The 27,864-nt window shown below is 40.0% G+C and overlaps 1 protein-coding gene across 1 annotated transcript in view; it reads left to right on the plus strand.

Annotated features, from left to right (window-relative positions):
* The window catches only part of USH2A (usherin), a 571,481-nt gene that overhangs the window by 481,475 nt on the left and 62,142 nt on the right, over positions 1-27,864 (plus strand). The window contains exon 60 of the mRNA XM_027827110.3: positions 8,253-8,607. Within this exon, the coding sequence (XP_027682911.2) occupies positions 8,253-8,607 (355 nt within the window). The remainder of the gene's footprint in view (positions 1-8,252; positions 8,608-27,864) is intronic.

A 27,864-nucleotide genomic window follows, 5' to 3' on the forward strand; every position in this document is an offset into this window, starting at 1 on the left:
AGAGCACAACCTCTGCACTAGAGCCTGCCAGCTCTGAGTAAACCAGTTGGCATGCTTATGCATCAGGGAAGCTTGCACAGGAGGCTTTGAAGTCTGAGCTCCAGATTCTCTCATCTCAGAACTTCCTGTCTCAAAGCCTGCGGAGCTGGCTCCCCAAGTTTTCTGAAGCCAGGATTTTTCAAAAGCTTCAGGTGTCCCCCAGGTCCTTTGGATATTGGGAGGTTGCATTGTAATGCAGTTGTATGTATGGAGACGGCATTTCCAAAAGCGAGCAAGCCAAATTCCTCTTAGCAGATGTTTGAATGTGTAAGAATAATTAATGTAAATTCACATTTGCCTTAAATATATTAGCACTGAGTCTCTAAAAATGCCTGATCTCTTTAAATACCTTTTTCATCTGCTCACTGTTAATTGTATGAGAAGAATACATCAAGTCTCTACTCCTTATCAAAGGAAATAAAGTATCTGTTTTAGCCCAAGACATGGCTTCACTCTCTTGGTTTTGTAAATAAAGCTGATGATTACGGTTTCTATTCCATGGCAGCCATAGAAAGGGAAAACAGGAACTATAATGCAGAAAGCCCTGCTTCAATGAAAAATACTGTAAATTGAATTTGACAGTATTTGATGGCATTTGATTATTCTAGTCACAGCCAAACAATGATATAAAGAGTAATATGAAACAGAATGTGTTACTGCCTAGCAGACTCAAAAGCAATAAACCTTCCTCCAATGTGACACAATCACTTCACAATCATAATTGTAGCCTGTTTGATACCTCTGAGTACAGCAGAAGGGCACTGACTGACATAGATACATTTTGTTTTTTATTTAAAGTGAAATGAAAATGGCGCACTGGGGCTCCAGATACAATCGTTATATTCACCTACATAGGCATGAATCACTTGGCAGTTATTTCAGCTGAAGTTTAAATGTGCTTAGACAACAACAATATCAAATCTTTCTCAGATAGCTGCAAAAAAAAATTAGAAATTTGTAAGGACAGAAATGGGATGTAAGCATATAGTTCTTTGTCATTCTGTAGCCACACGTAGGCTTATATTGTTATAGCAACAAGACTGCAGTATTTCTGGGGGATGTTATGACATGTAATTTCTTCTTCATCATTTGCCTCTTCCTTGCTGTATCTCCACCAAAACAAATTCATTTAACTCAAAACATTGAATGTTTGGGAAACCATCATGTGGAGATGTTTCCATTAAAATTGCAGGAGTTTTACTTGCCTGTAGAATTATAAAAGTGCTTACAAAATAATTGTAATTCTGCCAAAAATATTTGGGGTGGGAGAGTGTAATTGGTTGTATTTTACCTCTGACTGGTGGGACAGCTGTAAACATCTCATAGAATAGAGGCAGTCACATTTTTTTCAACAAGGACCACAACTTAACAGAGATTGTTTCGTGAACCATGTCCCCTTTCATTCACAATCCTGCAGTCCACCACCCCTTGCATTCACCATTATATAACATCTCTGTGACAACCACAGCAGTTGCTAGCCTGGAAAAGGAATATTAGGGAAGTAGTTTAATGTATTTCTAGGTGTCTTTTAATGAGATGTAGTAACTGGAAACAAGGCGAGCTGGCATCATATGACCACCAGTCACCAAGTGCTCTCTGGTCCTCAGTTTGAGAACTGATCGTATAGAAAAAAATTACCTATAAAATTAGAAATATGTGGGGTCCAATTCAGATCTGGATTAAGCTGGTGCAACTTCAGTGGAAGTATCTCAGCTAAATTCAGCAGGGGGTATTGTTTAGAAAATAAATATAAGTGGGATATTAGTTTAACTTGCACAGGCCTGATATTCAGTGGGTGTGCAGAATGAGGCTGGGGGAGAGGGAAAGGGGTTTAACAAAAAATTAACAGGATTAATTAAGATACAGCCAATGTTATGGGCTGTTGACAGCTGTGATTTGCTCTTCCTTATTCTTCCCTTTGGAATGTCAGTTATGCTTATTTTTCACACTCACTGAGTGCCCATTTAGTGTTAGTTATACCACTTTACTACTCTCCTGTTTTGTTTACACTTGATGTGCAGCTTACCAGACACTTAGATGTTACTGTGATATAAAGACCTATATCGATGGCTATATTGACCTATGTGAGTGCTGCATTTGGCTCATGATGATTACCATTTTTATCTGTAATTAATATAAACCATGGTCTAAGTTACCATTTTAATGTGTGCCCAACTCATATCCTTTTTTGGGTATATTTTTCGTACGTCAAAGTCCATATTTTTTAAAAAAAGAGCCACAATATAAATTTCTGGAGGTGTGTCATGATACCTTTTTATATATCATATATATATATATCACATATATATATATCATATCATATATGTATTATAACTAGGGCTACTCTGTTGCTCTGCATGGAAGATGGTATTAGGGTGCATTGTGAAGCACATCGTCCCTGCAAAAACTTGTGGGGGCATTTTGCCTCAGGCTTGTACAATGCTTCCAGAAGTAGCTGCTCACCACCTGGGCCTAGCGACAACATGCAGCACTAGTCCATGTTCTTTTTTGACTTTTTGAGGACTGGGGTCAGGCTGGGACATGGCTCTCTGAAGGCATATTCTGAGCATGGCCCCAGAGGAAGAGCTGGTGCATCCAAAAGTACAAGGATTCACTATCTCTCTCTCTCCCTCCCCCGCCCCGTAAGGGAGGGGAAGAGCAGGTGCCATAGTCACTCACCGTTGCAGCCTTGTGGTTGTAGTAGTAGATGTTTAGTCATCTGGCATGGAGGATGATGTCCTCTCCTCCCGACCCCTGCTAGAGCTTGGTGTGGGGCCAGGGAGGATTTGCCCAGTGCTTAATTTGTAATGAAAGAGGTGCTGAGGGTCAAGCAAAGAGATGCCAGGGCTCAAGCATGATTTACTTTCATAACTGATGCAGCAAGCTCAGAGGTGCCGGGGCTATGAACTGCCAAGCCTATAGGTGCCAGAGCTCAGGCCTGGCAAGCCCTGGAACAAATTAAGCACTGGACTTGCCTTCTATAAAATAACTCTATCTGAACATCTTTAAATTGAGTATAGGCAGCAAATCAGAGTGTGCAGATTGAGGCAGCTTCCAGCTCCTGGAAATGTTATTCTCCTATGCAGCTCACTGTACAGAAGAAACACTTCCAGTTAAATGAGCAGTTGAATCTTAAATCTTAAGTCGATTGAAATGATTACAAACTGTTCAACCACTTCTGTTCAAAGTTTATTCATACATGAAGATATTCTGGGTTTTAGCACCACAGATGGAACCATTTACCTAACCATAAGTTTCATTCATTAAATATTCAGTAGTAATAAGATCTAAATACTTAACCAGACTACAATGTTCAGCTTTGCTTGCGGCTGAGCTTACGGTTGGTGGCATATTTGATCTTTCACTGTGGCGTAGCTGTTTCTCACAGAATTTCTAAAATGGTACTAAACATAAATTTGTGAATTCTAGCAAGTGCTTTAACGGTTAATTAAACTGTTGTGCTAAGCAAGCCCAGATACCAGGTATTAAAGATAACTTTATTACACTTAAAATGACACCACTTTTTTACTTCTCTTTAGGAATATTTTTAAGTACATTGGGAGGAGAGCACAGTTACAATTATAAATAATAATATATTATTTGTGATGGTATAGGCGTGCATGACACTGTGCAGATAGAGTTGTTGCAGTCATGTTGGTCAGAGGATATTAGAGAGATAAGGTGGGTGAGGTAATATCTTTTATTGGACCAACTTCTGATGGTGAGAGAGACAAGCTTTTGAGCTTACTCAGAGCTCGTCTGCAGAGAAACTAACTCAGAGTGTCACAGTTAAATATAAGGTGGAGCAGATAGTTTAGCATAAGTAGCAAACGCATGTTTCAAGGGACTCAAGGTGAAGTGGCCCGTTAACACCCCTCCAGTCATAAGGAGGACAGGGAGGGGGAAGCAGCTGGAGTGGGGGTTGTTAGTGGGTAACGGATGTTGTAATAAGCCATAAATTCAGTTTCTCTATTCAGTCCATGATTATCAGTGTCTAGCAGAGTTATGAATTTAAGCTCCCAGGCTCAACTTTTGCAAGTGTTGCGCAGGTTTCCTTTGAGGATGAGCACAGACATGGAGTGATCGCTTTGTGAAAAGTGCTCACCCATAGGTGATACGGTGTTTTTGTCTTTTATCATTTTCCTGTGTGAGTTCATTCAACAGCGTAGTGATTGTCTGGTTTCACCCACATAGTTGTTCACCCACATAAATGGGGCATTTCATGCACTGGATGAGGTTGCGATAGGCCTATGTAGAACCCGTGGATCTTCAGAGTTGTATTGTGCAGGGCGTTTGATCATTGTAGCAATGGAGATAAGTCTGCAGGTTTTACATCTGTTGGTTTGGAAGGGTCTGGTGCCGCTTTGCGTTGTTGTGTCCTGGTCTGTGGGAACATGCCACTGATGATGAGCTTGAAGAGGTTGGAGGGTTGTTTGAAGGCCAGAAGAGGAAGTTCAGAAAAGATGGGAATTTATTTCAGGATGGGGTTCCCATCAAGTATGGATTGAAGTTGTTTGATGATACACTGTATGGATCCCAGTGTGGAGTGGTAGGAAACAACTAAGTGTGTGCGTTCAGAGGGGGGTTTATTTCTGTACTGAAGCAAGTTCTCTCAGGGTATTTGAATGGCCTCTTTCATGATGTAATCTACTTCTCTGATGGAGTGTTCTTGTTTGGTGAAGGTGGTTTTGAGTGTGTTAAAGTATATATCCTGGACTTTTTCCTCAGAGCATATTCTGTGGTAGCTGAGTGCCTGGCTGTAGATAACAGATTTCTTGGTGTGTTTGGGGTGGTCAGTATATCTATGAAGTGAGATGCGGTGATCCAGAGATTTTGGATATAGGTGTTGTTGGGTTCCATTGCTGAAGCTGATTGTGTTATCCAGGAAGATGATGCTCATGTGGGAGAGTTCTAGAGAGAGAGTTTAATGGACACATGGTCTTTGTTGAAGTCAAGATGGAAATCTATGAATCTGTGAGGGAGTTTAGGTCATCTGTCCAGAGGATGAAAATATCATTGATGTATCTCAAGTATATCACTGGTTTTGTGGGGTGGGTTTGCAAATATACATCCACCTTGTCTTGATACAATTATCTGCTACACTTGATTTTTAAAATCTGTGGACAAGTCCTTTGTCTTCTGACCTATCTGAGGAATTTCTAAGATACCTATCATGTAGGTACCTAAGCACTGCAAGAAGGAAATACATCTTACCATGTGGAGCAGTGTGAGTAAACAACAGGAGAGAGGAGAAAGGTAAAGTATGCATCCATCTTTTGTAAGGGTGCGCTTCACATTGATGAGCACAATAAATGACATCTGAATGATAATTCTGCATGTGTTTTTAATTTGATATGGAGGAAAGTATGAAAAATCAAACTCATGGTGCTATGCTGGAGGACACTTGATGACGTATGGTTTAGGGGTCAATATGTAGGTCCACTCATCCACTCTCCTCCACCTCATCAAAGGCTCCCACTTCTTATTTTAGGGGCAGCAAGAGAGCCTGTCCTTCCTCCCCTTCACCCAACGCCATCACCAAATCTTCAGTATCAACATGTTTTGTGGTTTGCTCACTCCCCAATCTGGAGGCGTGAGACCCAGAAAATCTCTTTGCTTTTCTCTTGCTCCCACCCTTTAAACTTTACAATATCCTGGGGTCACAACATCCCAGAGTTTGCTGGAAATTCTCCAGTTTCTTGCAACTGGGAGAAATGGCAGGGAGGAGGGGGGCAGGTGGTTATGTACCTGTCTAAGGGCAGACACATCTGTGTGTGTACTTATGAATATATGCAGAGGTGAAAGTAAGCCGGTCTGGTCCGGTACGGCGTACCGGCAAGAGCCGGTATGCTGCTGATGGTACTGGCTTCCCCAGGTCAGCGATTTAAAGGGCCTGGGGCTCCTGGCAATGGCCGGAGCCCCAGGCCCTTTAAATCGCTGCCAAAGCCCAGCTGCTGGAGCCCCAGGGTAGCGGTGGTAGCCGGGAGCCCCCGGGGCTCCGTCGCAATTTAAAGGGCCTGGGGCTCCGCTGCAGTAGCGCCGGCCGGAGCCCTGGACCCTTTAAATCGCCGCACAAACCCCGCTCCCAGAGCCCTGGGGTAGCAGCGGCAGCCCAGGACTCCGGCTGCAATTTAAAGGGCAGCAGCGCCCCAGGCCCTTTAAATCTCCGACAGAGCTCTGGGGTAGTGGCAGCAGCCCCACTGCCAGAGCCCTGGGGTAGTGGCGGTGGCCAGGGGCTCTGTCAGCGGTTTAAAGCGCCCCGGGCTCCAAAGGCCCCGTCTGTTCCGGTTGAGGCCCCGCCCCTCTGCTCACAACTCCAGCGTACCGGTAAGTCCTTAAAGTTACTTTCACCCTGAATATATGTGCACATGCACAACTATGTGCATTCTTTGTTTATATTTGTATAAAATATATGGGAGTCTAATACTACAAGCATCCGAGATTGCTAGTATTTTTTTTAAATAGTTTTGTTGTTTTTTTATATCCTTAAAAATAGTGACTAAAGTTGGACTAACAAAATAAAAACTGACAGAATTATTGAAATTCAGATTTTTATCTTGCCAAAGAAATGTTCTTCAGCCAGTGTGCATGTGAAGAAATGATGACACTTGGTAGCCAGACAAACCAATTCCACTCCTGTGAATTTGCCGTATTTGCGATACAAGTGACAGATAATGTAATTTGCTTTTTTGTTTGTTAGAATGCAGGGATAAAATGGTTTTATTTATTGTGGAGGCAAAGGTTTCAGTTAAAAGTAAGGAAAATACCTAAATCCGTGTGAGGTACAGCACAGTTTTCAGTGATATTTATCATAGTCTTCAACCACCAGGTTTCATTCCAGACAAACATTTTTATTCCTCCTAAAGGTAAGTGATTTGGCAGCTTCATCTAGAAACTTATGACCTGCCTTTATCCATCAACTCTGAGTTAACATCCTAGTGGAGCCAAATGGTAAAAGAGAAGCTGATCACCTGTAACCTCCATTGGAGCTCAGCAGAATCTCAGGATTTGCCGGTTGCAGAGCTACCCCTAACTGGAATGGATATATTAAGTGCATATGTGTGGACAGTGATGAGTCTTCAATTGCTGACATAGGAAAGTGCCTCAAAATATTTTAAGTAGAAAATTCCTTTGAAAAAGATACATATTTATATTATGGGAAAGCACCATGGATCATGTTTTTTAATGAGTTTTTACAATTACATCTGGAATATGGATGTGCTCAGTCTGACTAAGAATCCCAATTTCATCCAGAAATGTGATTTTTTTTTCACGTGCAAACTGGAGTACAGGCAAAATGTATAGACACAGTTTTAAAGGACTGTCTGAATATTTGGCCCTTTGTGTTCTAGGCCAGTGGTTCTCCACTGGGGGGCTGTAAGCAGGTTTCAGGGAGTCTGCCAAAATAAACCAGCAAGCAGGGACGGTGTTAGACTTGCTAGGGCCCAGGGCAGAAAGCCGAAGCCCGAGCAACTTAGCTTCACGGGGTGCCCTGTGACATGGGCTCCCGGGCAATTGCCCTGCTTTCTACCCCCTATCACTGGCCCTGGCTTTTAATCTACTGGATGTGCAGAAAAACAGTTGTGGCACAGGCAGCCCGTGGAATTTTTATAGCATGTTAGGGGACCCTCAGAAAGACAAAGGTTGAGAGCCCCTGTTCTAGGCAACTAATTGCTTTCAATAATAAAGTGGGTCAAAGTCTTCAAAATTGAGTGTCGGGGTTAGACTCCTAAGTCCTGATGTAAGTACCTAAATAAGTGTCCTGATTTTCAAAAATGTTGAGAATCTACAAGACTTGAAAATTAGATAACTTGTTTGGGTGACTAAATATGGATTTAGACAATATGGCCTCAGTTTAGGCAATCATCTTTGAAGCCGTGGGCCTGGAATGTTCTATAATATAGGACAAGGTGCTATTTCAGTGCTATTACAGTAGTATTGATTGAGTTTTCACAGTTTTCTCCTACTTAAGGGCAAAGAGAAATTAGTTATTTACCTTTTTCCTTGCAAGTTTTTTCAATAGTCAATACCTGACATAGGCTGGTGACTTTTAGGCAAAATAAGGAGGGCAGTTCCTTGCCTATACAACAAATAGAGATAAGATCTGTATTATTCTCAAGTATAGACTGAATTTAGGACTTATACTTCAATATCATCTGACTGTGTTTAAGTCACTGTAAGCTTTAAATGGACTGGTTTTATTTGTATTTCAGACGTCCTGTAAACACTCAAGAGGAGCTGCTTTTATTCATTTGGTCTGAAGGAGCCTTGGAATTTATTGATGCTTCTGATGCACTGCAGCCATTCACTATCTATGAATACCGTGTCAGAGCTCAAAATTCTAGGGGGTCAGTGGATAGTCTGTGGTCTTCAACACAAACTTTGGAAGCTCCACCTTGGGGCATGCAAGCCCCTTGGGCACAAGCTACAAGTGCATATTCTGTGCTGCTTAACTGGACCCAACCTGTATCTCCCAATGGGGTTATTTCTCAGTATCGTGTGGTCTACCAAGAGAAACGGAGTGATCCAACGTTTAGCATCCCAGCTATTACAGCGTTAACTGTAACGGTAAGAACTGGATATTAAAACCAGTGTTTGAGTAGTTTATATTCTGGTTTTGACCTGTGTTACATTAAAATATTGATATAGGGTCATTTTTTCAGTTAGGTTTCCGCAGTTAGCCTTTGGACACCTAATTTACATTCATATATATCCAGTGTATGCATAACAGCTACCTATGTAGATGTCTAGTCATTGATATACAGATGCTAATGTATGATTTTGAGCACAAAGTAGGGTTTTTCTTGCGTAAATAGGTGTGCATGTCTATTTGTGCGTGTCACTTTGAAAATGTGGTCCTAAATCTTCTACGTAATTGTTCATAGATTCCAAGGCCAGAAGGGATCATTGTGATCATCTAGTCTGACCTTCTGTATAATACAGGCCATAGAACTTCCCCACAGTAATTCCTTTTAGAAAAAACATCCAGTGTAATTTTTATTCTTTTGTTGTTTTAAGAGGCTGCTCATAACAAGCTAAACAAAATCAATCCCACTTGAATTTAATGTTTTTATTAATCTGAAATCAATGCTGGTTTAAGCATGACATGAAAATTATTGTTAGTTCTACATATGTGATTTATTTACAGAATCTATGAAGATTTGCCTCATAACTCTTCTGAATTAGAAGCAAATCAACTCTTACAGGCACACAAAATACATAATAACAATACTTCTATGCTATCTTCTACTTAAAAGTGCTTTACAAATATTAATTAATGAAGTCCTATGGAGGTACTATTATCGTCATTAGGGTTAAACTGAGGCACGGGTTAATATGATTAGACCAAGACCATGATGAGAGTCAGTGGCAGAGCTGGTAATGCTGTCTATGATTACTGACTAGTCCTCTCTTCTAACCATTCACTTCAGATCTTTCCATAAGGGATACTTTGTGGTCAACATAGAACCCACTGAACTAGACTATATAATGCAATGTCAGCTATTGCATTAGACAGTCTTCTGAAAACAATCTTTTATAATGTACCAAGAATCTACTGTGCTGGTATAATTTTAAGATTCGTAGGAACCCAAACTTGAATACCTCATATACCCTAACCTTCCTTTTGTCCAAACCATGAGCATGTCCCAAGGCCATTATCAATTACAGTGATAATCCAAAATTATTCAATATTCCATTTATATTCAGATAACTGAAGTTGTACATAGTGGCATGCTGAGATTTAATATCCAGTATTAAGGTCTTACCGTAAACTTCCTTAGAAAAGTCCTCTTGACATAAATGAGTGGAATCTAGCTGAGGGATCTAAGGCACCCATAGGTATATGATTCTGAAACAGCACTCTATCTTTCCTGGAAGCCTTAAAGGATAAGATTTATCATGCCTCTTACTGTGAAAAGAGAGAGAGGCCCTGGGTTAAATGGCAGGAGTGCATGCTTTTGGCCTTTGCGATCCATTGCTTCCGCATTGTACAGCATGCTAGGTTGTAAAAATATAGGCCGGGACTTTTCACAGGAGCCTAACTTCCATTGAATTTCAGTGGGATTTGGGCATCTAACTTCCTACGTTTCTTTGAAAAGCCCGGCTAGGATGTGTAATGTGATACCTAGAATTTCAAAATGGAGAAATATCGGAAGCTTCTTTTAACATCCTGTTCAGGCAGCATCCAACATGTTGCTGAGCATCAGAATTCCCTTGCCCAGTCATGCATTGCAGTGTCTTCTAGGCATGCCAACAACAACAGAAAACATCCAAGATGGTTGTATTGTGGGTAATCAAATCTACTAAAATGGCCTTTTAAGTAATGTTATAGTGTGTTTCTTTAACAACATCATTTAAAAGCTTTTTAAATTAACAGTTGTTATTTATTGAATTAGTACCTTTCTGGCTCCAAAATGCTTTATTTTGCCCAAACACTAAATGGAATCTCAATTACATTAGCAGCATATGCAAAGTTGTTTGACAAATACTAAGGTGACAGTGACTTTTTTTTACTTTCCTGTATCATGTGTATTTATCCATTTTACTGCCTTTTTTCCTTTTTTTTTTTTTTTAAATATTATGCTGCCCTTTGTAAAGAAATCTCTGCATTTGATGCTCCTGTCTTCTCTGCTTGTTTTACATTGGTGCAACTGCATTGAACTCAGTGGAGTTAGTCCTGATTTACACCAGTGTAACTGAGACCAGAATCATGCCTTTTGTGTTCTGAAGATAATGTAACAACTAGAGCCTGGAATCAAATATATTGACATAAAGGGCAATGAGTCCTGTTATCAAAGATACCATGAGGTCAGGTCAATTATCACAACAGGTGAAAACCTGGACACTAAGTTCTAAAGTTTTAACTCCTTGGAAATAGAATTTTATCATGAACTTGCTGATACACCCTTAACTGTAGCTTTTGTGAATGAGACACTTTAATTAAAACGTAATTGTATTGAAGGAACTAGCATTCCAATGATTAAACTTCTGCCCCTTTAAAATATAGCTTTCAGGGGTACGAGGCTAAATCATTTAATCTCCTAAAGCGTTTCTATTGGAGCTCCCCATGGGATATGCCATTAGTCATTCTCTCACACAAGCTTCCATGTTACAATGCAAGACAAAGTATTGAGCAATCAGTGAGCTCTCTCCTTTATTTAATCTGTTAGACTTTTCTTATCACATTAGAATATTCCAGGGGGAAAAAGGAAATGCTTGTATTTTAAGGCTTATGGCCATATGTGTTCTTGTTACTCACACCCATGCTTCTTGCCTATTGGACATGACCTAGCCACTTTAAGCTTAACCAAAAAATAAACTTGAAGGCTTTATTGGAAGTGGTGATGCATAATAAAAATTTGAGGGTTGCTAATATCATTGCAGGCTCCTCAATCTTGATTTTTTTTTTCTATCCATTTCCAAATCCAGATGAGATTTGCCTTGTGGGTTTTCAAAACCCTTGATAGATTTATTCTACTCCCTGAAACATAGCCATTTCCTTCCCTGTAAAGATGTGTTAAGCTATATTTAATTTAATATGTGTCAAATCCATGGCCTAGGCCTTTACAGTTATCTGACCACTTTGAATGTTGTGATGCCAATGGGAATAGAACTCAGATATCTATGTTCTAAAATCACAAACTCCTACCACTTGAACTAAAAAAGAATCTCCAGTAGCTGCTGGCAGCATAGGGCTTATGATACACAGAGAAGTAATTCTGATTCTCTCCAGTAGAGGGCAGTGTCACTCAGATTACCCGTGACAGACTGACAATATTCTGTAATATTCTGAACAAATCTTATGGAATTAAGATAAACCGTGATTGAATTAAATTAAACTTTATTGAATTATGGTTAATACCTTTGGGGTACATTGTATTAAAATAGTGCATATGTTATTGTGGCATTGTATGTACCTTCTCTAGTAGGGAGAGGGGTGCTAATGTGATTCCTCTGGTTATCAGCCCTTTGAAACCACCCCCCAGAGAGATCTTCATATACTAGTTCAAATTGGATTCTCCAGGAACCAACAGACAAAGTATGGGGTTTTGGATAAATACCCTGGTTTTGAGCTAGCTCAGGGCCTTCTTCCTGATTCAGCAAATGGACAGGACCCCTGGTCTGGACAGCCCGAGTCCTCAGGCTAGGATTGTAAAGACTGGGCCTACTGAGGTCTCATAAGACTGGGTGCTTTTCCTAAGCTGTAGCTGTGATGAACTTGTGACCACAAATGAAATTCCTTGGATGGGGAGTTGAAAGACTGCTCCTGCCAGAGCCCTTGTTAGGGTTGGGGTTAATTCTGGTAAGCTTATTAGCATGCGTGCAGGTTCCTTTATTGTTTTTAATATGTTTTTTCAATAATGCTTTTTACCATAAGAATTAAAGTAGATCTGCATAGGAAGTCTATGTGGTAACTTATATCTGGAGCAATTACACCTGTTATCCGTCTCTGAAGAGAAAACAAGCAGGTGTCCTTGGGCTACCTGCCTCTGCTGGGAAATACACAGTGTAGGCAGGGAACTGTGCAGCCTGGAAATAGCCTGGTCACAAAGGAGAGAGACTTGGGTCTCCATCCAGAAAGGCAATGGCAGGTGAGCTGGAAGCCTGAGAGTAGGTACTTTGTTGGACCACTGAGCGGAAATACAGGTACAGTTGTCTTGAACTGCGACACTACATAGCTAGTTTATTACAGTGTTTAGTGCTGATTGAAAGGTGGCAGCATAGTAGACTGAAGTCCAACAATGGCTGTCATGAAAAAGTAAAAGGCTGCTACCCTGTTACCAGAGCTACTGAAACTGCTGTATGTCGAATACCACTGTGAGGTAAGTGTGAGTAAATGCTGCCTCTTTCATAGATATAATATACCACATCTCCCATGACCACTAGTCTAAGTATTTGGCTATTTGACAATCAGATGATCAGGGAAGGCCAGGCAAATCAAGAAGATAAGTTATAAGGAGTTCAGTATCTAAGAAAAGGTAGCTCTTAGAGTGTATTTTGGAGAAAGGGTGAGAGGAAGGGAGAAGGAAAGAATGTAAAGGCAGAAGTTGTAAAAGAAAACAAGACAATCATGCAATATAGACAAAAGATAGAAAAGAACAAAAGTGGGAGAAGTTGAGTACAGTGCTCTGCACAGGGATATACAGAATATGTGTGCCATCAGACTCAGCTTTACTGGAGATTTTATGGTCCTTCACCTCTGCACAGATCCCCACTGATTTCAGTGGGACTCTGCCTGGGCTCTAGCAGTGTGCCTATGTGCAGTGGATTGCAGGATTAGGACACTTGGGTGCTAACCCAGTCACTCCTCAATAAAGAGCAACTAAGGGTGCCGTGTACATTTGAAAGAATATATAAAAGATATAGAGACTAGCAATTTTCATTTGATCGATAGATTTTAGTTTGTTGGGCCCTGATCCTGCAAGCACGTAACCACATGAGTAGTCCCATTGGATTTTTCAGGATGAGGGCTTTAGGTTTGCATGTGGGGATTTTGTCTTACTGTATGTGTTGATAATAACTTGCACATTGAGCGTGCTGCCAGAATATAAATTATAAACAATAGCAATGATCATATCCCTATTAATATAATATATACTAAAGTTTTATCTCATGAATTTTTAAAAAGGGACATTGGATGGGCATGACAGCTATGCTCCAGTCATTATATCCTGCTTTACAGATCCCTGGAATGTAAAATCATTATATCCACTAGATAGTATATACAGAAATAAGCAATACATACTGTATGGGACTTTATTTTTTCTTCCATAAATAGAGTGAAGAAGCAGTTGTCAGCAGTAAATCTGACATACTACAATTATTTCTACTTCTGGGTATTTAGAAATACTGCAGTATCTCATATACCAATATATAGTAAACTGTCATTAAAGAATTATTTTGTTTGGTGGCAACTTTCATATAATACCAGAAAAACACACTGTAAATTTGAGGATGGAAAAAACCGTCGAACAATATCAGTAAGACTTTTTCCTACACGTCTATTAAGTTATTATGAAAGCTATTCAAGTGCCCAGGAAACCCATGGCGTGTTGTAAGGAAACAAGATGAAATGAAATACTCTATATGATAACTGATACATGCCATAAATTCAGAATATGTGCCACTTAGCAGAGACCAAAAGCTGTAAATGGCATTGGAGGGCAAAAGTTAATTGAACTGCTGTCCTGTTGTTAACAAGTGGGAAGAATCCACCACTAGAATCAAGATGGCTGCCCCAAAAGTGCCCCGTTACAGCCAAGAGATCATATCCTTAGCTCTGCAAGGGCTTATGGGTTAGGAGGAAATCATACACAGATGACTAATTTTTTTATGGTTCACAGCCGATCAAAGTGAAATTCAGCAGCTGTTCAGGACAAGTGACCACTCTAAGGGCTGTAATATAACCCACTAAATAGAGAGGGAATTGCATGAGAGCAAGAGGTTAGCAGTGATTATCGGCAGGTGAGTGCTTTATTGAAGTTGAAAGACCATTAACATTGATGGAGTAATTATTTCAACTTGAAAGTAATTACCTTGATGGGTGATAACTTCTCCAGTGTTCCAAGGTTTGATTGGACCAAACAATTGTGAACTCTTGAAGCCTAGAAAAATATTACAACAATACTGCAATGTTTAAATTACTGAAACCACAGCTAGAGTATTTTAATTATGCCTAACAGTGAAAAGAATTTAACTTACAACAGCCAGTGACCTCTCAAGTATAGAGACATTTGCTTTCTAATTCAAATGAAATGACCCACACCCGCCACATGTGTGGCATATGTGATTGGTTTACAAATGAATCATTTTTCTTTGAATGCAGCTTTTAAAATGCAACAGCTTGTTTGCAGAGATTCAGAATGGGGCTGGATTGGAATTCCTGTCATTGTTTTATTTGGCTATGAACTGGGGAGGCCCAAAAATAAAAACATTTTTGTCTTTTGTTCCCCTCTGAGTCTGATAAGTTTGCATAACGTGAATAGGGGACGTGGACCCCCGGATTCTGTAATATGAATGTGTTGGCTTTGGCACAACAGCTGTGTGAATAGGTGTTCGGACTGGCAGTGTGATGCCCCTGTAGAAACTGATTAAGTGTTTCATTAAGCCCCTACTCTGACTCAAACTACCTAAGAGAGGTGGGTGATTTACAGTTGACCAGTTCCATATCCCATGACCAACAATCTGAGCCATCCAGTCCTTATATCTTATTGTACAAGTCTGGATCACATGACTAGTTTAAACAGAGATAAAAAAGACAGTGATGATATACTGAGACTCTCCTTTGGGAGCAGTTATTATTTCATACAGATATTTTTGTTTTATTTTTTTAAATCTTCTAACCACCTCTTCATAAATCCTCGTGCTGATGACTGCATTGTTCTTGGTCATTCTGTTCTGTGACATGACCTCTCTTTTCTAAAAGGGTAAATAAGAAGTAGACTTCTCAGGTTTCCCTTGTCATGAAGGATATGTTACTTTTAAAAGAAATTAGCCCCATATATGAACATTTCTATAATATTATTTTATTCTTGTGTCCTGCATTGTTAAGGGCCTAGTACTTCACACACATTTCAGGTGCCTTCTGTGTGTGAAATACTAACAGAAATATACCCTTATTGGCTTCCATATGTCTCACATTTGAGTCTTGAGAGGTTGAGAGTAAACTAATCAGCCAGCATAGCAATACACTTGACTGAAAATTTGGTTGGTTTTATAACCAAAATAAATGCTTACCAAGGGGAAGTCAGTTCACAAATGTGATTGATAAGATATAGTTTACAATGTAATAAAGTAACTTCCCCTCTCCCCCATGTTACTCTGCCATGTTTGACTCAAATTTTAAAAAAAGATTTCCTAGTCAAGTTGAAGGAGCTTTCGTACAAAGATCAAACGCAGCTACTGAAATTGGCAAAGAGAAATGTACAGTGGGGAAAGAAAAAATAAGTTTATCAGTTAACTTGTCCATATTTAAGTTTTTTAAAATTACAGTTACTTAGATAATAGAAAAGGATATTATTGGATTTGACCAGATTTTAGAATTAAATTAACCCAAGTTTTACCCTGGCAATATTAGGTGGTTGCAAAACATCTCTGTCTGATGGGTTCATGAAAATGTAGCTTAATTAAATACCTTGGTGACTATAATACATGACTACTGGAGTTCCAGATCTGAAAATTACAAAAGCTGTTTATTGACCTCCAAGTATCTTGTATTCATAATGACTGGGAATTCTAATCTGGTATTTTTATATCCTAGTTGATTTTTTAAAATTAACTTGTAATTCTATAAAAAGAGAAATATTGCATCTGTTTAAAAACAAGAGAGCACTCGGTGATACAAAGATTAGGTAAAGGTATGCAGAGTCTTTTACCTCCAAGGAGCCAATCTGAATCCAATCCAGGTCTGCAGTCTCCATAATTCATTCTCATCAAACTGCTGTTTGGGTGTCCTATGTGAGATAAATTTAGTATTCTCAGTCCTTTCCTTTCTCTTTACTGCTCCCTTTCGACTCTATTCCAAACTCTCATCTTCAGGCTGTCCCAATACGTGTAATGTTCTCCCATTTCCTGCCTGCCTAATGGACCTCTTTCTGTTCCTTTCAGCCCTTGCTAAAAACTCCAGAAATGCATGTATAATCTTACCACACTCTCCATTTCTCTAATGTATTGTCTTGCTTCATAAATAGTAAGCTCTTTGGGGCAGGGAGTATGTCTTGATCTGTTTGTAACGTGCCATGTTAATGTACGGAACTATACAAATATTAATACCATTATAGCAGTCATTACACTGAATAGTGGCCATATTTAGAAGGCAGTATCACAGTGTTTTTAACAGACTTAAATGTTACTTTTTGACAGGAAGCAAGTAAAGAATTCTATAGTACAAGTTCCTATTGGGTGATTATGGCCCTGACTTTTATTTTTGCTAAAGCAATTACTAATGTAATGGCTGGATACTTGTGCCCACTAGAGCCTGGTTCTGTGATTTTTTTTTTTTTGATTTTTTTTTAGGATGGTTATTGATCTCTTGCTGAGCTGAGATTTCAGTTTTATGCCAGATAGCTTGATTAATGGGTTGGTTTCTATAAGTGGACTGAATGGGGGTAGGAATCATGAGCAGCCCATACTGCCAACCTTAAATCCGTCAAGTCGCATAGCTCATTATGAAACAGTTATCAAGAGTACATGAAAAATTAATTGGGCTCAGTTTGATTCTGAAAAGAATCAGCTTTCTACTTGGCGGTCCCCCCAATCTTTCCAGATGTTATGCACTAGCCCCTCGAGAAGCAGCAAAGGGAGATGTATTAATACATTGTATTGATTAGATCAAGACCCCTGACAGTTATTTGTAGAGATACCATCTGGCTGCTGTTAGAATTCCTTCACCAAAAACAGGACGTGACATGTTATTAATCTCAACTCTCTAACTATAGACAGTTGCCTTTTCTGCTAAACCGCATTTTACCATTCGTAGGAGATGGAGGCAGACCTGAAGGGTGCTGAAATTAAGGTTATTACACAAATTGAGCCATATGGTCCAAATATTTCAGCAAGAAAATTGCCAGGCAATAAAAATTGCTCCTGCTTTCCTAATGGTGTAAATTACAGTTTAACCATGGCTCTAATGATGTCCTTCTGCCGCGCTTAACTACTGTTACATGAAGGACATTGTTTTAAAAATATAAAAAAACAAGTAAATGCCAGCAGCGTGTTTTACAATCTGTTAGTGTGTCATTAAGAACACTGTCAGAATTACATAAACATAATGGCAGGCAACCTAGCATACAAAGGAACAAGTATGGAAATAGAAAGCGTCTTCAGAACTCCTTTAGCTCTGTAATGTCAAGAGCCCTTTCCCTTTTGGAACTCTTCCAGTCTGAAAAGACATGGCTTCTTATTTATTCCATTTCTCACACAGACAGTGATGGAAACTTAAAAACAGGAAGAAAGCATTCAGATGCATTGTGCATGTGTAATAATATGTGAGTAATTGTGCCTCTGTGTTACAACAGAGCTATAGAGAGAGCTGATTACATAGGAAAAGAAAAAAAATCAAGAATATTTTTGCAGTAGAAGGACTGATTTTGATCTCTTATGATTTGTGGCTTCATATTTTTTATTTGCAAATATTTGGAAAATTGCAAGGTATTCATGGAGATGTTCTAGAAGCCCAAACATTTCATGAATTTTTAGCACAAAGGTTATTCATCTTAAAATTCCTGTGAAAAGTGTCTCTTCTCTTATTCGCTGTTCCTTATTTTTTGTTCATTTTTTAGAAAAATTGTATTCATCCAATCAAAGAGCACAAACGATACCTTGTGACAGTCAGACAACATTGAGAAAAAATAGTGAATAATTAAAGTGAACATTCACAAATAGCATCTAATTTAAAAATCATTTGTCCAAACTATATTGTGACTACAAATACAAATAAGGAAGAAATTCCAAGAAAATCATTATTGGTTAACAAAACAACTAAGAAAAAAAGGGATATAAATTCATACCAAATATTATTCATAATGTCAAGTTTGACCAGCTCTACTTTGAATGTCGTGTAAGTTTTCATTCTACATGTGGATATTGGCCATTGGATATTTCCTTAGCTGGTGGATATCATCATAGCTCCATTACCAGTTGAGGATCTGGCCAATTGTGTACATATGTCCTGTACAGACAGGAGAAAAAGAAGTGCAGGTGAGGTTAGCTCACCAATTTCAATAACAAATTATACCTCAGTGTTGCCAGCTTTTGCAATTTTATCACATCTCTCGTGATATTTGATGTTTTTCTTAAATCTCAGCTTCTGGAGTCATGTGATTGCATGAGACTCTCATCTTTCATTTAAGTTGATCTTTTCCATTGGGGGGAAAAAGCATTTTCGACAAGCTCTACTGTCAACCCTACATGCTAAAGTCAAACCAAGCTTGAACTGGATTTTTTTATCAGAATCAATAAAATTAAGATCACTGAAAAATATATATATATTTTTATTTTCAGCTGCCTTTGCAACTTCCTTGTACAAGCCAGGACCATAAGTGGAAGTGCCAAAATATCATGAGTAATCCTTACTATATTTCCAACCCAACTGAAGGCATAAAGTAGTAGAAATCTCATGAGAGCTTCTTCTCAGGGTTTCTGGTCCAACTGTACAGCTGCAAAGAGCTCTGATTTGATTGTGGTTGAGCATCCAGGCTTTTCAGCACTTACATATTGTGATGGGTTCGGTCACAGAGACCCCCTTGGGACTGTCATCTGATGTGCTGAGACTACATCTGAGCCCATTTTCCGTGCCAGATTGGGACTCCAGAACACAGTCTTGTTGAGCCAGACACACTAGCCTGCTGCAACACAGACCCAGGTCTGGGCCATGCCTCAAAAGCTGCAGACTTTAACCAAAAACTGCTCAGCAGGTCACCTATCTCCAGCACCCAGACACCCATTTCCCAATGGGATCCAAACCCCAAATAAATTCATTTTACTCCGTATAAAGTTTATACAGGGTAAACTCATAAATTGTCCGCCCTCTATAACACTGAAAGAGAGATATGCACAGCTGTTTGCTCCCCCAAGTATTAATCACTTACTCTGGGTTTACTAATAAACAAAAGTGATTTTATTAAGTATAAAAAGTAGGATTTAAGTGATTTCAAGTAATAACAGACAGAACGAAGCAAGTTACCAAGCAAAATAAAACAAAACACACAAGTCTAAGCCTGATACATTAAAAAACTGATTACAGATATATCTCACCCTCAGAGATGTTCCAGTAAGCTTCTTTCACAGACTAGACTCCTTCCTAATCTGGGCCCAATCCTTTCCCCTGGTACAGTCCTTGTTAGTTCCAGCAGGCATCTTAGATGAAAAGCAGGGGCTTTCTCATGACTGGGACCCCCTTTGCTCTGTTCTACCCCCTTTTATATCTTTGGCACCAGGCAGGAATCTTTTGTCTCTCTGGGTTCCCACCCCTCCTTCTAAATGGAAAAGCACCAGGTTTAAGATGGATTCCAGTATTAGGTGACACGTTCACATGTCCTGTGAGACCCCCTCCATTCTTCCAATGCTGGTACGCACATATACAGGAAGGCTTGCAGGTAAATAAAACATTACAACCAATTGTCCTAGTCAATAGGAGCCATCAAGATTCTAAACCACCATTAATGGCCCACACTTAGCATAATTACAGTAGAACCTTAGAGTTATACTGCATATTCCTCATTTCAGATACAAGAATGATACATTCATACAAATAGGATGACCACACTCAGTAGATTATAAGCTTTGTAATGATATCTTACAATAGACCTTTTGCATAAAGCATATTCCAGTTACATCACACTTATAAACATAAAGCATGTGGAGTGCAACATCACACATACTATGTAGATGGGCACATTACAACCTACATAGATAACGGAAGAAAGTCCCAACCTTTTGCGAGTCTCCCATCATAAATTATATCTCTCAACCTTCAGATATGACAGTGTGTGATATAAACTATCAAAATGTGTGACACATGATTGGAATGTGGAGCACCTGGGTTTTGCTGTCCCTCATCCCATAATTGATTGAGTACAGTAGATTTTAACTATGAAGCCAGTTTTTAAGGATGTTCCTTCACTGTTACTCAAATAAGCCAGTTTTCTAATCTGTTATGTGGGTGTTGTTGTTTTGGGGAGGGTGACCCTGCTCAGAGGCTGGAGAACTGGGGACAATATCCTGGTTAGGCTGATTGTCCAGTGTACCAGGAAGCAGAGGGGCTTAGAGAGAAGGTCCCTGATCAGGCTGCTCACAGCATGAGGAGATTGGTGGAAAACTGCATGCCCAAGCTTCCCCCAAATTCATTTAATGAGCTGTCCCTGCCTATGCTGCCCCTCCACCTTATCTGTAGGTCTCTGCTGCTTCCCTATTGCCCTGCAAGGCACAAAAGACCATCAGCTGCTCCTCCAGCAGCTCCCTGGACCAAAACTGCAAGAGAAGACTCCCCTCCTTCTTCCTCAACCTCCGCCTCTACCAGCTGCTACTCCCTGTCCCAGAGAACTGCTAGAGAATGTGGTGCAGTGGAATAGGGAGCCCGAGTCAGCTCTAGTTCTGAAGGCTGAGCAGAGAATTCTGCTCCTCTTTTCAGATACAAGTTAGGGAGAAGTTTGATTTCTACTCTCTCATATTATATAGCCCAGATCTTACAGTCCTTACACAAGCAGAACTGCTGTTTAAGTCAGGCTTGAACCACAAGGGCCTTATTCTGTTGTGGGCTGCCTGGGTATGCTAATGGGGAAGAGCCTTGAGGAGCTAGTTAATGCCTACACTGCCGTCTACAGCAAGCCATAACTGGGGCATACCCTGCTCCTTTTTGACCACGCAGTGCAGCTTTCTGACCTCAGCTCTTCTGCCTTGCGATGACAGATTGTCTCTTGTAACTGATCTACATTTGGCACCACTTTGCAGCTCTTTTGCTCCTTGTGCCCTGTAGGCAGCACCTACCACTAAAGGCAGGATTTCTCCGTTCTGGCCAAATAGAGAGGTGGTTAAGATGCCTGTAGGTGAGTCACTGTGAGCATGTGTAGTTCACATGCCCAGAGAATCAAAGGAAAGGAAAACTAACAGGAGGGTGTAAGCAGGCATCCAATAGAGTTACATCTACTTATACTAACCTGCTGATGTGAAACACAAATTCACCTCGGAATTTTGCCCTGAGTACTTAGCTGTAAACCCTCAATTCAGATTTATGATATTCGCAATGCTTCTTTACATCCAGAGCTATGCAAAGAGTTAATCAGACATACTGTAAAACAATGCAACTACTTCAGCTTTAATGGAGTAGCAGCCACTTGCATTAGGTCTGCAGAGTCAAAATGGCAAATATAGGATTTTACCTTAGTGTGAAAGAATGAAATCAGGGTCGGGGGGGGTGTGTGAATATTTTCGATGATAGCTTTTTCTGTGGTCTTGCCACAAAGAGCAAGTTGTTTCACACACATACAAATGAATGAAACTTGGGAAAACTTTTATTTTTAACCAGGTGTTTTATAAAAATATTAATGAGTAGTATGTAAAATGTTTTCCCCAAATGAGCGTATTATTTCCAACTTTAGGTATATAAGCCCTCCCAAATTGTGCTTTGGGTGGCGTTTTTGTCTTTGTTTGTTTCGGGGAAGGGGGAGTGGAGGTGGTTCTGTTTGGGGTTTCAAGTCAGATGATAACTCAGATTTCCTCTCTCGGTTTGCATAGATGAGTATAAATGCTAGACCTAGACTGTTTCAGTTTGTACATTTAGATAGTAAGACTGTACAGACGTGTGGATGTGTTTTCCCCCTTTTATGGGATGATAATTTATTTGCACTAAAGTAGTAACTTGAAGCCTCAAGCAATATGGTGTTAAGCACTGTACATACACGTACTAAGACAAAGTCCTGTCCCAAAGAGCTTATGATCTAAGCAGATAAGAGAAACAAAGGGGGGAGAGGGGGGAAGAGAGATGAAGTGACTTGCCCAAGGTCACAGAGCTGGTTGGGGCTGGGATAGTACTCAAATCTTCTGATTCCCAGTGCAGTGCCCTCTCTACTTTAGATCATGCTACCTCAAAGCATGTGTAACTTAAGTGATGAATGGAGTCTTGGAGTCTAGGTGGTTTTAAAATAATTCCTGAAATGAGAATACATGATACCTATTAGTGTTTTGTAGCTGGCTCCCTTTCTGTTCTGCACACAAGCACACCACACTCACAAACAGACTATTTATAGATCATCTTTAAAATCCTTTGCTGCCTGGTGCAATTCAAGGTGTTGGCAAGGAGTTTTAAAACCACACTCTCAAGTAGCATGATCCCAGACTATGCAGAGTTTTGAAGATCCTTGCCAACACCTTGAATTGTACCTGAAAATGAATTAGAAGTCAGTGCAGAGATTTGCACATCGGTAATATGGTGTTTAGTGGCTCACTGCATTATCCACTGGCTGTTATTGGCTCTCAAGAGTGGTCATAAGTAGCCTGATTGTGGTAGAGTGCAACGTGAAAAACCAAAACGCCAAAGTGATTCACTTGTCTGTGTTCGAGAGCTTTATTATGAGTATTATCGGGGAAGAGAGGTGCAGAATTCAGCTTAATGCTGGGATTCTTCTTGTGTTCCATTTCCATCCCCTCTCTTTCTCAACTGTATCAGCATTTCTCTAATGAAAAGCTGTGCACAAAGTTTTTCTTTCATTTACCTCAGTATGCATCTACTCTAGCCAAGATCAAAATCTGGCCTTTTCTGGACTGAGGAACTGCAAGCCCTTTTAGAATGGTCCTAACTTCAACAGGGTCTATGTGCAGCATTCACAATTGTTCTCCCAAGCACAGAGGGCCTGCTCCATAATCCTTTGGAGCCAATGGAAAAAGTTCCACTGACTTCAACAGGCTTTGGATCAGCCCTGTAGAGAGACTGCAGTTTAATTTCTCAGCTACTGGAACTTGGTTGCATGTTTTCCATTAAAAAAAAAGGGAGAGACCTAGTTCTCCCATCTCCAACTTGCTGATCAAAATGATTACCACTGACCTGACTGAATCTTTCTCAAGACCTAGGTGAACTGAAAGCAAAAGTCACAAATTCTAACTACCAAGGGAGGACAAAAATCATTTGCAGTATTCTTAGCTTACATACACTTTGTTTAGAGACATAGGGCCAGCAGCTATTTAAAGGGCATCTAAATGAACCAATAGGCATCTAGTGGGATTTTTAGAAACACTGAGGCATGTAACTTCTATTGAAATCAGTAGGAGTTTAGGAGTCTGGGTGCTTTTGAAAATCCCATTATGCGCCTGTCTGCATCTTTAGGTAACTAAATACCTTTACAAATCTGGCCCATAATAACTAAATCACAGTAATTTCTTTGTTTACTAATTTATAACCCAAATAATGCACATAAATTAGAGATACTACTCTGCAACTAGTGAGCTTACACTAGTTTGTTTTGCTATAACCTGGCTAGATACCTGTTGGCTTAATTCTTTATTTTAATTCCCATGTTAACTGCAACGTCCAACGAAAAGACAAAATCTGAAATAAGCCAATGGTTTTTAAAATAATTTTAAAGTAATAGCCCAACATAATACATTAACTTCTCTTTGCTAGCAGCATCTAATTAATGTAAGCCACAGGATGATCAGCTAAGAGAAAGTGAATTAACTCCTTTATACTCAGTGCTCCTATTCTGTGGCTAGAAATGAAGTTTGTGCTGGGCAATCCTGACTCACAGCAGAGGGGTGTTATGCAAACTTTCCGTTTAAACAGCCAAAAATATGGGATTTTATATTTTCCAGACCTGTCTAGAGGTAATGATCGGAGCATTTAATACATTGAAATACAAACAAAAATAATATCCCGACATTGCCTGTGTTCCTACTTTCCCTGTTTATATTGGAGTGTCTACACATCAATTTGTCTACTGTTCATTTAAGAGCAATTGGTACATCTGCTTATATATGTATGTGAATTAGGGTGACCAGATAGCAAGTGTGAAAAATTGGGACAGGGGGTAATAGGTGTCTATATAAGAAAAAGCCCCAAATATTAGGACTGTCCCTATAAAATCGGGACATCTGGTCACCCTAATGTGAATTTAGTGCTGAAACTGAAGTCCCCACTCTGAAGAATAGGGACAGCAGAGACTGTCACTGCAGCTTCTCTTCACTACCTTGAGCCAGAGGGACTACAGTTGTAGGCATAAGAACAACATAGGGACTCTGGAAGCAAACACCGCAGCTTGTTCACTTGGGGATCTGAGTTCAAATCATTCAAATCCCAGGGAACGTTTCCCGCAGTAACTCAACCAAACCTCAGGTTTCCTTTTCTTCCTGTAGACATGTTCTTCTGCTCTCTGGGAATTGTGGGGCTTCATTTCTTAGCATACAGTTGCTAAGGGACGTGAGCATTTTCTTGTTTCTGTAATGAGCCTTATGGAGCACTACCAGAAGCTTAATGCAGAACTGCTGCAGTGGGGACAGGGGTTTCTCTCATGTGTGTGAAGGATGGTGTTCAGGCCACTTCCTGGGACCCCAGTAGGCCTTTAGGATTGAACAGTGATCCAGAACAGAAGCCTCTCACACAAACATGGGGGAGCATCCAGCTGGTGGGGCCCCAAAAATGATGAAAGGGAGAAGACAGCTATCATACCTCCCCTGTTTGGAGGGGGGAGAGCATGGGTTGTTGTGGGGAGGGGCAGTTGACTGAGGGTTGTCTTTGAATTTCTCCACTGGGTGAACTTCCTTTGCTGATGTTCACCCAAAATGTTGAACCTTGGCCGGAGACTTAATTGAAGTGGGTTCAAGGTTTGATACAAACATTTTGCTCTGCTCCAGTCACAGAGGGGTTAAAAAGCAGTCCAGGCTCCGCACCCACCAAGTCCATGGCTCTTTGGTGAGAATGGCTGCCAAACAGAACAAATTGTTCTATGAGGTTATTTTTTATGATGTGGACATGTAACTGGACTGAGCCCACAAACTCATTTCCCATCCTGTTAACCATTAACAGCCATCAGAAGGCAATGACTTTCATCCTCTATCAAACAACCCGGATTGAACTGGAGACTCAGAGATGAAAGACTCTACATCCAATTACCAATCCCAGGAGCCAGATATTCTGTTTTCCTGTGGGAAGTATGATTACTTAAGGCCCAAAAAATACACATTTAAAATCCTGAGGGAAAGTCTCTCAGCCTTTAACATTTAGCTTGAAGTCAATTATTTATCATTGTTTTATAGCATAGCATAGCACAGAAGTTACAGCACTTGTGGCAGGTGAGGTTTGCTTGGACCATTCACTGAAGTACAGAGGAAAAGAATAATAAAACATTAGTTTCTTCTGCTTTAAAACGTTGCATCTATTTTCCATTGTGTTGGTGGAGAGCAGGGATTTAAAGTTGTGAATTGCCTTGAGGCTGTGTTATCTTCCTCTACTTAGCAGCGGTTAGAGCTGCTCTTTTCGTGTGTGCTGGGTGAAAGTGACAAGGACTCAGAATGATTGAGGAAAGGGAATAAAATAAGGCTGTGATTAGTAATAACATGACTGCCTATTGTACCTGTGTAAAATAGGAACAACAACAATAATAATACTCGTTTGTAGCTGCAAGCAGTAACTCACAGGGGTATTGTGAAGCTTAATTAATGTTTTTAACATGCTCTGAGATCCTTGGATGGAAAGTCCTATATAATTGCAAAGTCATCTTATTTTTATTGTGCACAACTGACATAGAGTGACATTTTCAAAGACATTGGTGTGGGAGTTCAACTGTGATCCATGTTAAGATCTAGATTGTCCTTGGACAAGTCCCCTTTAAGGTGAGGGTTGCCTTTGTGTCAGTTTTTCTGCTGTTATGGCTGCAGAGCTATTAAAAAAATTGCTAGTAACCATTTTTATAATTAAAAATGCAGGTTTTTTTCCACTTTCCCACTGTACAAAAATAGCTGAACTGTTTCTATTCCAACTTGCCAAAAGAATTCATCTTTAGGCATATACAAAACCTGGAAAATTCCATCTCTTTCAAATGGTGACATTTCTGGAAAGTTATGAGCAGCGTACCATCACAAGATGATACACTGTGTAGTTTAGAGAGGAGATGAATAAGGAGATATGATGGGGTATATGTAGCAATGAATGGTACAGAGAAAGCAAATTGGGTGCTGCTTTTTACCCTCCCCCATAACGTAATAATGAGAGGGCATCAAAAGAACCAAAAACCAACAAATGTAATACTGACAAAAGGATTTTTTTTTTTTACACAACACACACAACTCACTGCCACAAGATATCATTGAAGCCAGAAGCTCAGTCGAATTCACAATAGACATTTATATGGATAATGAAAGCATCCACAGTTACATTATATAGGATTAAAAAATGACATAAACCCTCATGCTTTAGGGCATAAACCAACTACTAACTGCCAGGGCTTACTTCCCCAGTAGGCAGATTATTCCAGTATAGTCCACTATGGAGATCTTTATACCTTCCTCTGAAGTACTAACCTATCCTTGCAACAAAGCCCGTTGCCAACTGTGTCCACAGATCTATTCAGGGGACACCATCACAGGGCCTAATCACATCAGCCACACTATCAGAGGCTCGTTCACCTGCACATCTACCAATGTGATGTATGCCATCATGTGCTAGCAATGCCCCTCTGCCACGTACATTGGACAAACTGGACAGTCTCTACGTAAAAGAATAAATGGACACAAATTAGATGTCAAGAATTATAACATTCATAAACCAGTCGGAGAACACTTCAATCTCTCTGGTCACTCGATTAGAGACCTAAAAGTCGCAATATTACAACAAAAAGACTTCAAAAACAGACTCCAATGAGAGACTGCTGAATTGAAATTAATTTGCAAACTGGATACAATTAACTTAAGCTTGAGTAGAGACTGGGAGTGGATGGGTCATTACACAAAGTAAAACTATTTCCCCATGTTTATTTCCCTCCCCCCCCCCACCCTCACTGTTCCTCAGACGTTCTTGTTAACTTCTGGAAATGGCCCACCTTGATTATCACTACAAAAGGTTTTCTTCCCCCTCCCCCCCCCCCACGCTCTCCTGCTGGTAATAGCTCATCTTAAGTGATCACTCTCCTTACAGTGTGTATGATAACACCCATTGTTTCATGTTCTCTGTGTGTATAAATCTCCCCACTGTATTTTCCACTGAATGCATCCGATGAAGTGAGCTGTAGCTCACAAAAGCTTATGCTCAAATAAATTGGTTAGTCTCTAAGGTGCCACAAGTCCTCCTTTTCTCTAGTACTGGCTGCTCTAGGAGACAGGATACTGGGCTAGTCAGATCAT

This window comes from Chelonia mydas, chromosome 3, assembly GCF_015237465.2.
Source record: "Chelonia mydas isolate rCheMyd1 chromosome 3, rCheMyd1.pri.v2, whole genome shotgun sequence".
Taxonomy (NCBI): domain Eukaryota; kingdom Metazoa; phylum Chordata; order Testudines; family Cheloniidae; genus Chelonia; species Chelonia mydas.